This window comes from Dermacentor andersoni, chromosome 2 (genome assembly GCF_023375885.2).
Source record: "Dermacentor andersoni chromosome 2, qqDerAnde1_hic_scaffold, whole genome shotgun sequence".
In the NCBI taxonomy this organism is placed as follows: domain Eukaryota; kingdom Metazoa; phylum Arthropoda; class Arachnida; order Ixodida; family Ixodidae; genus Dermacentor; species Dermacentor andersoni.
Window position 1 is genome coordinate 68047640 of NC_092815.1, and position 12892 is coordinate 68060531.

The window sequence follows — 12892 nt, forward strand, 5'->3', positions numbered from 1 at the left end:
GCCAAAATATTTCAACCGTGAACAGAAAGAGGCACGAGTTGAGGCATCCAGAGCTGTTTTGGCACATTTTGATGATACAAAGGATTTTTTACATAGGTTAGTGACCGAGCATGAAACTTGGCTCTATATTTATGACTTATAAACCAAGGAACAGTCAAAGTAATGGCGTCACAGTGGGTCTCCAGGACCGAAAAAGTTCCGCACCCAGAAATCGACCATAAACGTCATAGCGACCATTTCCTGGGATTAAAATGGTGTCTTTTAAGCAGACTCTCTGCCTCAGGGCTATAGTATAACCGTGGAGTACTACGCCAGTCTCCTGGAGCAGCTTAAGGAGACAGTAAAGATGAAACGCCGGGAAAAGTTGAACAAAGGGATCCTTTTGTAGCAGGACAATGAGCCTTGGCACACGTCCAATGTTGTGCTGCCAAACTGAAGACCCTGGGTTTCCAATTTCTCCACCATACCCGCTTCCGATTACCATCTCTTTCCTAACTTGAAGAAACAACTTGAGGGTCAACATTTTGACAACATCGTTGATGTCAAACATGCTGCTGAGAGCTGGTTTGACGATCTATCGCAAGATTTTTTTCTTAAATGGACTAGAAGAGCTGTAGCAACGATGTAACAATTTCATCAGTCTGAGGACAGAATATGTTGAATAAATGTGTACTATCAAAACTGTGACTCTAATCTTTCTGCGAAAAGCCAGGAACTTTTCAGCGCCCCCTCGTAAGTGAGGTGCCCTGAGTGCCCTGAGTGATCGCCAGTGGCTGAACACGTGGTCAGCACTTCAGTACTTTCTTGTGCGAAATAGCTGTCTTCGTTCCGTGGCCTCACTTTCCTTGCAGCGGAGCACCTGGCCAGCATCAAATCTCTGGACATCACGCACCTCCTCATCGATTCGGGAACAGCCGATAGAATAATTCCTCTGCTCCCGGAGCTGAAACTCAAGGTGATTGCACACTGTAAACGACTTTTGTGGGGCAAGCTTGGTTCCTGTTCCATAGCTCGCGTGCGTTTTCCATAAAGCAGTAGGAATATAACCAAGCAGCTCCTTCTTTTGTATAATACAGAATATAAGTAGTTGCTTGGCAGTATGATGTTATCTGTGATTTATAAAGGAAAAATTATTCAAACTTGCCAAGTCAGCAGAGTATCGATCTGACAAATCAGTATACAACAGGACGAACTAGTGGGGCAGATTGTATTTTATGGAACGTGATTACACCAAAGAAAGAGCGCTTAAACGTTGCAATTACTACCTAAGTGACCTGGGTAGATGCGCAGATACACTGCGCTGTTCAACCGGCATCGGCAGAGAGAGGGATAGATGTGTCTACCTCTGTTTTACTATCCATATGGCTCGCTTCTTAAGGTCACATGCGTGGCGAACTAGGTGGCATGCGCATGCACATAGCGCGCTCACAAAGCGTGCTTTATAAAAGCGCGGATTCGGTACTTTTTAAAGCGAAGCTTTCTTTGCGAACACTCCTGAACTTTCCTGGCCGTGGCTGGATGTTGCTGCCTGGCCGAATAGCTCGTAGGCAGAACAGCACTACCATTTTTACTATTATTACCGGTGTCTTGGCTTCTGGCCTTGTTTTCTTCGGAATTACACAGTGACACAACAAATAATACCTAAATATTCTCATTGCAACAAATACACGCCATTAAGAACACAATTACTTCAATAAAGCAAACCCGTGCGTACTTTCCTAGGATTTGAGTCTTGGCGCATCTGCTTGGTCGGTCTTTCGCCGAGTAAAACGCACTTTCCCTTTGCACTATCTCCAAGATGGACCCGGTATAGCCGGTGCCCCGACCCTGGGTACAGTGTCATGGCAAAACGGCCAATCCTGGACACCGTATAATGCACGGTCACGTGGGTCACGTAGAGGGGGTCTCCGCGTCTTGCCATCTTTACTGGCAGACAGTATAGTCACTATGGTGCAAAAAGTTCGGTAGAATATAATCAGTTGCATTACTTTTATTTAACAGCTTCGCTTCTCAATTTACAACTCGTGGGTTGGATCTGCCTTTTTTTTGTGTGTGTGGAACGAAATTGGCAAATTGGCTCCTCCTTCCTGTTCTCAACAGGGCAAGTTGTCTGTGGACCAGTTGCCGGGATTCGCGTGGGTGTCGTCTCCGCAGTGGGCTAACGAGGCGTCCTTCCACGATCACTGGGTCGCCACATACGAGGACGATGTTGCCCTAATCGCATACAGCAGCGGGACATCCGGCCTTCCAAAGAACATCGAAATACCACAACGATGCCTCCTCTATTGCCTCGTCGCTGCCGAGTGAGAAACTGCTGACATACACACCAAGGATGCAGATGAAAATTTAAAAGTGAATGGCTTCGGTAGTCTAAAGCATTCGTGATCGCTCCCCGTTTCACCCGAGTCTACTATGCATACATACATATTTCGTGGACCATTTGAGTCGCGAAAGAATCCGTTTCGTTGCGACCTATAGACTTGCAGCGCAAAAAAGTGTCGATTCGCAGTATACCCCACGCGCGTGCTGAAAGTGCACCTTATTCAATTTCTGAGGTCGCGCCTATAGATTACTTTTATGTAAGGGCAATGTACTGCTTCTGTGAATACGTAAGCATTTCTATGTTTACCCAAAGAGGAAAACCGTCCATCTGGCCTTCACGTACGACGAATCACGATAAAGAAGTTAATGTAGAAAAGGAAATAAATTCCGAAGGTAAAACGTTGACGATAGTAAGTTTCGAACCTACGACTCCGTGCTCAGAGGCCAAGTGTTTTACCCACTGGGCTAAACACCCACGCTCATAGTGCGGGAATATATCTGTACCATATCAATGTGTTGTACTGGCGGTAAAATATCAAAGGAGAACAGATTTTATGAAGGTATTGCTGAAAGATTTCGTGATGTTGGAATAAAGGCCATTTCAAGGACCACATATAGAGGCGACTTGGAGCATTGTAACCATCAGGAAAATTACGATTTTGCAAGAATTTAATGCCAAACACGCCACATGCCGAATGCGTTTCGGTGGTCGCAGGATCCGCCTTCCGTTGGGGCGTTCCTTCGCCTACCGAAATGCCACCGATCTCTGATGGCTCTTGCGTGTCACGTCGCACAACACAGACAAAGTCATTGAGTTTATAAGGATGATAAGGAGTGATGAGGGGTTATAGGGGTCTCATCGCGGTTGATAATGGTTTGACGCGGATGGATAAGGTGCTAAAGAACGATAAGGGGATATAATGGTCGGAGCAATTCTGGTTGGGTTAATAAGCCCGCGCAATCAAGCCCAAAAAGGCTGATAAGGACCAAGAAGAGTTGATAATGATCGGATTATGTCCTATAATGTTGATAAGGATCGGATCGATAGCTATAAGGTTGATACCGACTTACAAGGGTTTATAAGGCTCTGATCGAGTCCGCTAGGAGTTGATAAGGGTCGCATCTAATCCGACAAGGTTGATAACAATTGATAAGGGTGATAAGAGTCTATACTGGTCAGATCAAGTTTCAAAACATTGATAATGACACCAGTCTGCATGGAGATGAGCAAGCGGCGCAATGCTTATGCATACTTATACAACTCCCAGTGTAGTTTCTGCATGAATTTTTTGTCACTCCTAGGGCCCACGGAATCTTTCCCCCGACAGTACTTTGAAGATATTTTGCATGAGTACGTCTGTGTCTACACTGGCTGCGCAGCCGTTCAAAACTACATTCAGAGGAGGTACCGGCGAGCTCTTTCCAGATATTGAAAGCAAGGTGAACATGGAAAGCATAGATTGTTTTTTTAATGGTTGAAACCAAGTTGAAACCACTTCACAATAGTGTAAATAAATTAGACCTTAACACCAAGTCTCAATAACATCCACTATCTGTAAAGTGAGCACATTATTCATAACCACATATCTGAGTTTCTCGAAGAACACAAAATATTAACTGAATACCAACACGGATTTAGAAGAGAGCTTTCTACTTCACGCAGCTTGCAGAAACGTTGCATGATTTTGGCAACTCAATAAATAATGGAGACCAAATTGATGCAATCTTCACGGACTTCAAAATAATGCGTGCGTGCGTGCGTGGGCTCATAGTATTCCACCACTTATTTTTAAAAACCACGCCGTCCATCAATTACAGTAGAGGGCATGTATACATAAGCGTACTTAGAGTGTCCATATATAAATGATGTGTAAGTGTTCTTTGCTGCCTTATTCCGCTCATATTCGAGGATAGCTGTGCATTAAAGTACAGACAACTCCGTTGATCACTAGATACGGAGATGCGAACAAATTAACAAATTACAGAATTTGTTTCACTCCGATTGATTGATTGATTGATTGATTGATTGATTGATTGATTGATTGATTGATTGATTGATTGATTGATTGATTGATTGATTGATTGATTGATTGATTGATTGATCGCCTATAAAATTCCAAATGGTCACCTAGATTATGGAGACGCCGAAGTGTAGGACTATGAATTAACTTTGACCACCTGAGGTTCTGTAACGTGTACCTCAACGTGCGCGCAGGTTGGATTCCTGGCAATGGCGGCCGCATTCCGACGGGGCGCAATGCAAGAAATCTTGTGTACAGCCCTTTGGGAGAGGGGGGGGGGGCACCTTAAAGAACCCCGATAGGAACAACATTAACATATAGCAGTCGCAATATGGCCTTGGGGCTTAAAACTCATATTTAAATCATTTTGACTTATTATTTACGCAGGGCCACTCAGCCACTGACGTCCGACGACATATGCGTCACTGGTGCCAACATATGCACGTACATTGGTTTCACGCTCTACCTCAAGGGGCTCCACCTTGGCGCCACATTCCTGATGATGGAGCAACGCCAGCGCATACACGGCCTCGCCGACGCAATTGTCAGACATAAGGTTCACAGCGACGTATTTCCTTGTTATATTTTTCCGCGAGTAACCCTCCATGCTCAATATACGATAAACAATACATCCAGCCACCGCACGTCAGTATCGCTTACACTAATATACTTGACGGAGATGCACCTCCGAGCGCTCTGAGTGAACCAAGCGAGTGCGCTCTGAGCAACTGATGCCGACCAGTCGAATGTGTGATTAGTTTGACGCTGCCGCAATAAAATAGCTAAAGAAATGGCAAGTTCGCCTGATGGGCGACAGTGATAGCAAGATTTAGCATTACGCTTCAACTCTTCGTATCTACCAATGCCCGGGTGCGGCGAAATTTCTGGCACCCTTAAATGCTTTAACATACCGTGTAGGGCATCTGAAGGCACAGCACAGGCACTGCTGCGCTTCCCACGTGCAGAGTGGCGCCAGTGAAATTATATCATTTTAAAATTGTGAGCAACCTTTGAATTGTTTCCTCTAGATTACAGGATTTTTCATGAAGCACAGGAGCAGAGTATGCTATTCTTTGTCTAATGATGGGCGAGTGAATGCGTAATAAGGAAGAGGTTGAACTACCCCATCTCACTCCAGCAAATCGACGAAGAATGTCGATTAGCGAGTTATATTAGATTAGATTAGATTAGATTAGATTAGATTAGATTAGATTAGATTAGATTGCTGACCAGAAGCCTTCGCACATGTCTTGGCGTTCCATGTGCATCTGTTATCACCGTCATGCATCACCAAGGGTTGCGGAAACTTGTCGTCACTCTTTTCGTTTGGCAACACAACACGCTAATCATCCACTGTACCAAGACCTTCAGGATGCATCCGCTGCACGCATACATGAGGAAATACGGCGGTACAAAAACTTACTGCCTGCTTACGAATACTGGCCTACTTGCGCAACTCATCCCCCATGGCGACTAGCCATTGCAGAAATAGTCACTTCAATTCCTGGGGTAAGTCGCAGATGTGATGTGCCCGTAGTTGCGATAAAGCAATTAACTGTATTGGATCTTTACACTAAGTACGTAGATCGCATTCACGTGTATACCGATGGATGCGCAGAACTCTCAATTACATAATATAGATCCTGAAATAGAATTCAATATTTCGTCTAAAATTAGTCGATTTGTTGAAAACAACAGTTCATAGGCTTCGGGTAGGCACTGCCTATACTAAATGTTTTCTGTATAAGGTAAAAAAAACTAACAGTGCTATATGCTCATGTGAAGAGGCTGAAGAAGACATAGAACGCCTTCTTCTACACTGTAAAAATCATTACGCTCCCCACAAGAACCTTTCAGAGAAACTGCATGGCTTGGTTAAACGGCAACTACCCGTAGGAAATATTTTGTCCATGGCAAACAGAAAAACTTCAAAACATCGCTGCGCGCGCCTTAGTGCAATTTTTTAAGGAATCAGAAATATCGCAAAAATACTAAGTCGTAGAACAGTTATTACTCGCATTGTTATTATTAACAGGCGCCCTTAATTAGGTGATCATGGTGTCTTCGTGTTCATGTAGTATTTGTGTTTGTTGTATTTAGAGCACGGCATTCAAGAGGGACCTAATTCACAAGTGCCCAACATCTTCTGTGTGAACATCTTGCTTTTGTTAACATTTATGATGTGTGAACTCATGTTTCGGTTTTGTGAATATTTGAGCTATGTGAACTGTTCTGTTGCGCGAACATTTATTTATAATGCAATACTGAGACTTAGTACGTGAATGTTCGTTCATGCGTTTATTAGTCCAGTTTTGTGATTGTTGACAACTTTCCGACGATAACTAACACGCAGTAGAAGAGGAGTAGCCGGAGCCACACACAGGCACCAACTTCTCCTTAAATACATTTAGTAAAAAAAAGAGATTGTGAGCACTAATATGGCTTGTACTTTCCAATAATCACAAGTGCTTCACAAGTAATTCGTTATGACCTTTTGCTTGCGCGCTGCAATTGTAAAAAAATCTGAGTACTAAATTAGTCAAGAATAATGACTTGGCTTTAAGCAGCTTTGGCGGTTGAATAGTATAGAATATATTGTGCATATACGGCACAGATAAAAATATAGCATACACATGCAGAAGTACACGCGGAACATCATGGCGACGGCAAGAAATTTGCCTGAAGTGTGCCATGTAATTGCTATCGCAAAAATAACAAATACTGCACTAGGCAGAGAAGCACGGCCGCGGAGAAGTCACGTGCATGTCTTTCTTCAGCACTTCCGGGAGCGTTACATATTTATTTATTTATTTATTTATTTATTTAAAATACCTTACAGGCCCTATGGGGGCATTGTGTAAGGGGGGTTACAAAATCAAGGGGAAAGAAGAGTAAACAGCCTTCTAAAGTGTAATACAAAAGATACGCCTCAATGCATTACTACCAATCAACATTACTACCAAGAACATGAAAAAGGAACAACTGAAGCAATGAAAGGCCATAAAGGTACACTTAAGGAAATAACACGAGTAAAACTTAACGTAAGGTACTAATACTAGAAAGTAAAATCGACGAAAAATGAACATATCCGGGAGTACAATTCTTGAAGGGATATTTAGGTAAACAGACGCAAAAAAAAACAATAATATATACAGGGCATTCAAGTGAACACGTGACGCAGCATAAAATAGCAATTCATAGGAGCGAGATAGCAATGCATCAAAAAAAATCACAAGAAGTTCGAAGCACATTGCCAAGTGTAAGAAACAAGATAAAGTGATTCGTAAGTGCTATTATGAAAAATGCTCGTGTAGGAGATGACGAAACTTTTCTTGATCTGACTCGGAAGCAATGTGATCAGGCAGATTGTTCCACAAGCGAATGGCCGTAGGAAGCGCGGAAAAGTTAAAAGCATGTGTCGCTTTACCTCCATAACTTCTACTTCGCGCAGGGTACGAAAATCTCATCCATGTATTGAACGCCAGCTTCACCCAGGCTTACTGTGCAGGTGACGTGGTTCATGAGCCCACCTCTTCGCGCTCTCGGCTACGCGCGGCAAGTGCTCCAGAGTGGCGACGGCCCTCCACCGTCGCTCAAGAGCATCTTACTCGCGGGGGCTCCTCTGTCGGCGGCCGTCGCTCAAGAAGTGGTGGCCGCGTTGCATCCCGACGAAATGCGCAACGCGTACGGCACTACGGAGACCAGCGGCATTCTGACTCTGCCTCCACCGGGAGAACGCTGCTACGACAACGTCGGGTTTCCGTTGCCCGGAACCAGGGTCAAGGTATGCGACTCTTATCACGATTGTCTTTGTGTATGAGGTAAACTTCGACATTCTGAGCTCCCCTGACGGGCGGTAAGTAGTGCACTTGTCAAAAATATACGGGCTGCTGGGTGCCTTCATCACGCATGTCGTTGGGCTGTGTGGGGCGGTTTAGACACTTTATAGACCGTTGAATGGTGAGCACGAGAGTTCTATTCATGTCCCAAGGCGTTAGAACTTATGCCAAATGCCAAACCATAGGAACTCCATCAGACAAGCTAGCAACGCCTCCCGCTTATATATATATATATATATATATATATATATATATATATATATATATATGACAGGTTAAAGGAGCGCGAAGACATTTGAAAACTGCCAACCAAGTGTTGCTGTCACCTCATTGCAGAACGTGCGTGAGTGTCCCTTCTACTAAATGAGTGCATCGTCATTAGCAGGCACGCAGGATGGTCTAACACGAGAAATTGTTGAAACAGAAACCATTTCGCTCTCAAGCGATGTCTGTAAGACAACTCTTTCGATATACCTTGTGTTAAGGTTTCATGCCCTTTCATTTGGATAGAGTACGTGAACGGATTCGTAGATATCGTCTAGCTCGACTCCCTGATATATGTTTCATTCCGCCCGACGGTTAGTTTTTTGAGATAATAGTCGCTTGCACAACGTATTTAGCGCGTTTTTCCAAACAAGCTTCCTAAAGTCAACGCCAGGCGATGTCGTCCACTCTGCCACTTTTCGCGCGTTTCCGTGCTGTGCAAATCGTCATGCAATATGCAACAAGCCTAAACAACTACTCTGTTACGCTTTGCAAGCTTCCTCACGAAACTGTCCATTTACGCACTACACTCACTACATGTGTTTGGTAAACCACTTTCAAGGTCATGCTTCTCCGCTTCCGACGCCACTGACATCTTACGACTAGCCACCTCTGTTGGGTCAAACCTAATAATGTTTTTCCTACAGCGTGATGCAAAAGCTCCAACTATGTTAACTGGCGCTCACTTTGCTGTATATAGGTTTCGGAGTTATTGAACACATCGTCATGAAAAGGGCCCCTCCTCAGTGTATGCACCTGTCGCCAGAGTCTGGAAGATTATTTCTGAAGCACCACGTTGTCATTTTCTTTTCTTGATCTCTGCAACATGCTGCATGCCCGCACATGCATATCTTGTACAGCACGAAGAGAAACGGCGCAGAAGAATACTGTAGCAAAACACCTAGCAAACTAGCGTTGTTCAGGAAATGAGCCCGACTTTGGCGGTGACCAGAAGAAAGCGTATTTCGGACCGCTAATCGAAAAGTCATTAGGGTCAATCAAAGACTACTTAACGCCATTTCGATCAGCTCACATTCAAGTCTTCAACGTCGCCGGGTGGTTTGCTAAAGTTTAGCAGGCTGAATGAGCGCTGAGAAATGCTCGTTCGCGGTTGTATGAGCTGCTGCTGTACAAATTACCATTGGTGAAGAAACCAAGAGCAAAGGTTGATGATTTTACGCAATTTCACAGCGATAGTTGTTACACATTTCTGGCGTCACTTGCGTCGGCGCCGTAGGCGGTTCTCAGGTGGCTCTTTGCTTGTGATTATCACGTCCTTCTGCCAGGGATAAGAAAAGAGAGCGTATAGGGCCTTCCAGCAAGCTCATAATCCGAAATCTTCACTTCGGCAAACTGAGGTTCCAACCAACAGCGGCAATGGGACATCATTCAAGCATCGGTGTCAAAGTGTCAGCGCCAAAAGAACATTCATGCAAGGAGTGCCTCGGGCTTCTTTATGTGCGGCAATAATAAACAAGTACTCAGGTTAAAGAACTTAGTGAAGCGAGTGCCAAAAAAAACACTGTATGGAACAGGACATGAAGCAGAAGCTGTGGTTCTCCAATGCAATGTGACCTCGAGCCTCTGTGAAGTAGTTACACAGCCGAATCTGCACAAAACACAGCGAAAGTTACGTCACATGGTACTGGTCTAGCTATATTGCTGTCACTGCCTCTCACTTTGAATAAACCCAACTTTTTAAATGCGTAATCATTTCTATGCTATACCCAACGAGAAAGCTCGTCCGTCCATTCGTCACGTATAGGATGAATCGTTATATAAAGAAATTATTGTGTACTACAAAATAAATTTGAAAGGTAAAATGTTAGGGGGGGTTAGTTTTGAACCTATGACCCCACATTGAGAAGCCGAGTGTCTTAGCGATTGGGCTAAATATCCTCGCTTCCAGAAGGCGAATATATCTGAACCACATGAAGCTGTTGTGTCAGCGGTACAAAACACATCTCAAAGCAGAACAGTTTCTATGAAGGTTTCGTCGAAATATTTGGTCATGGTAGAATAAAAGCCATCTCTCGGACCAGATGTAGAGCCGACTTAAAGCATTGTTACCATAAGGAAAGTTCCGACTTTGCAAAAGTTTAATGCCAAACACGCCACATCCCCGATGCGTTTCAGTGGTCGCAGAATGCATCTTCCGTTGCGGCGTTCCTTCACCGACCGAAATGCAACCGATTTCTGAGGCCTCATGCGCTTCACCTCCCGCAACACACACAGAGAAGCAGTCAATGAGTTGATAAGGATTATAAGCACTGATCAGGGGTTATATGAGTTTCCTCAGGGTTGATAATGGTTCGATGAGTATGAATATGGTGCTAAAGAGCGATATAGGCTTATAAAGGAAGCATCAATTCTCATTAGGTTAATAAGCACCTATAAGGGTTGATCAGGGTCGGATCGAGTGCAGAAAGGTTGATAAGGACCGAGAAGAGTTTATAAAGTTCAGGCCATGTCCAATAAGGTTGATAAGGACAGATAAGGGATGAAAAAGGGTTTTATTGGACAAATCAAGTTTTGTAACATTGATAACGACACCAGGCTGCGTGGAGATGAACCAGTATAACAATGCCTACGCATACTTACACAACTCCCAGAACAGGTTCTGCGTGATTTTTTTCCAGGTCATTGACGCTGGATCTGGTGCAGTATTGGGACCTATGAAAGAAGGCGAAATTCTAGTGCATTCTCCTTCGACTATGAAAGGTTACTACAATATGGCTGCAGAAACGAACGCTGTTATCGATGCGCAAGGATGGTTCCATACAGGTAAGAATGCATACAAAAATTTCCATGCACGTTATACTGTCCCATGTGCGAAACAACGCAAAGATGTCCTTGGTGCCGTTGTCAGTGTGGCTACGAGATATTTCTAGTGCCAGTCGCTGGTCCCCTCAATTCATTATCGGCAGCACAAGCTAGCAAGATTGCTTAAAAAGGGGGAGCATGCCAATGCTTTCTGCTTGTGTCGGTATCCCGGCTGATATATTTGTGGCTATAAGTACAAAGATTATATATGCGCCGAATAGGGCTAGTGCCAGCAAACAGGTTTATATATAACCCCTGTATGCTGACGAACAAAGTAGTGCGAGTGTGCCCCTCTATTTTTCGATATAAAAAAATATTTTTCATAAAACCTGAACATGTAATGTCGGCTCATTGTTATCTCTAAAGGACATCGACCTCTAAATGAAATAGCGCATTGTATTTAACGTATTCGTGGATTCACTTGATTCTCTTTGACTTGCCCATTCGGTATGTGCCAAAGGATGTGTGCTCATTCTTTTACAATCCTCCAGAGTGGAGATGTGCGTCCGTGGTGCGCAAGAGGTACGCAATGCTGAAACGTAGCAAGTGTTGTAGACCCTCGTGCACAAACCTACCGCTATCATTCTTCGCTCGACAAACGCAATACATCGCTTTCGTCCTCATAAAATCACTGCGCAGACATCCCACACTGCATATGCCTGATTCTGTCTTCCAATTTCGGCACAGTTTGTGAGCGATGTATTACATAAACGTAAAAATATTGCATGAGAATAATGCTGCGACCTTCATGATGGATAAACAAAAACGTTATACGAGGGCGAATCAGAAAGTCTTTGCCCCTATCTTTTGTTAGCCAAAATAAGGTACGTGCAGGTAATTACAAATATACGTACTATTCTACATACCTTACACTATTTTCCCACATAGTCACCACACAGGTTCAGATATTTGTCCCATCGCAGCACTAAATTTGAGGTGCCCCTGTGGTAGAATTCGTCCGGCTGACTGTGGAACCACCATCCGACTGCTGTCTTGGCTTCATCGTTGCACGTGAATCACTGTCCTGCCAGTAACTTCTTTAGCAGACCGAAAACTTGGAAATCACTAGGGGCGAGGTCCGGACTGTATGTAGGGTGGTCGACTCTCCCAGTGAAATGACCGGAGCTTATCGGCGGTTCCGATTGCCACATGTGGCCTCGCATTGTCGTGGAGGATAACCGCGTTGTGCACATCGGGAATCCCTCGGCGTTGTCGCCTGATCGCAGCCAGCAGACGTGACAGTGTGTAACAATAACCGTCGGCATTGATCGTTGCACCTTGTAGCATGAAATCCAGCAGGAACGTTCCTTGGCATTTCTAGAAGACCGTTAACATCCCTTTCCCAACAGATGGCATTGAACGGAATTTTTTCCTCGTGCGAATTTTTTTCTCGTGAACCCGTGTGTTTCCAATGCATGCTCTGCTGCTTCGATACCTGTGTGAAATGCAGTATCCCCGTTTCATCACCAGTAACGATGCGATCCAGTAAACTTTCACCCTCCTCGGCTTATCGTTGCAGATGATTCAGTGAAGCAATCATTCCCTTGCCTTTACCCGCCGTGGTTGTTCAGCGGCTATGGTGTTAGGCTGCTGAGCACGAGGTCGCGGGATCGAATCCCGGCC

At 44.3% G+C, this 12892-nt stretch overlaps 1 protein-coding gene across 3 annotated transcripts in view; it reads left to right on the plus strand.

Moving 5' to 3' along the window:
- The window catches only part of LOC126541926 (luciferin 4-monooxygenase-like), a 39422-nt gene that overhangs the window by 15661 nt on the left and 10869 nt on the right, over nucleotides 1–12892 (plus strand). For all 3 annotated transcript variants that reach the window (XM_055077017.1, XM_055077018.2, XM_050188898.2), the window contains 5 exons: nucleotides 852–955; nucleotides 2101–2303; nucleotides 4731–4899; nucleotides 7852–8127; nucleotides 11086–11230. In XM_055077017.1, the coding sequence (XP_054932992.1) occupies nucleotides 852–955; nucleotides 2101–2303; nucleotides 4731–4899; nucleotides 7852–8127; nucleotides 11086–11230 (897 nt within the window). The remainder of the gene's footprint in view (nucleotides 1–851; nucleotides 956–2100; nucleotides 2304–4730; nucleotides 4900–7851; nucleotides 8128–11085; nucleotides 11231–12892) is intronic.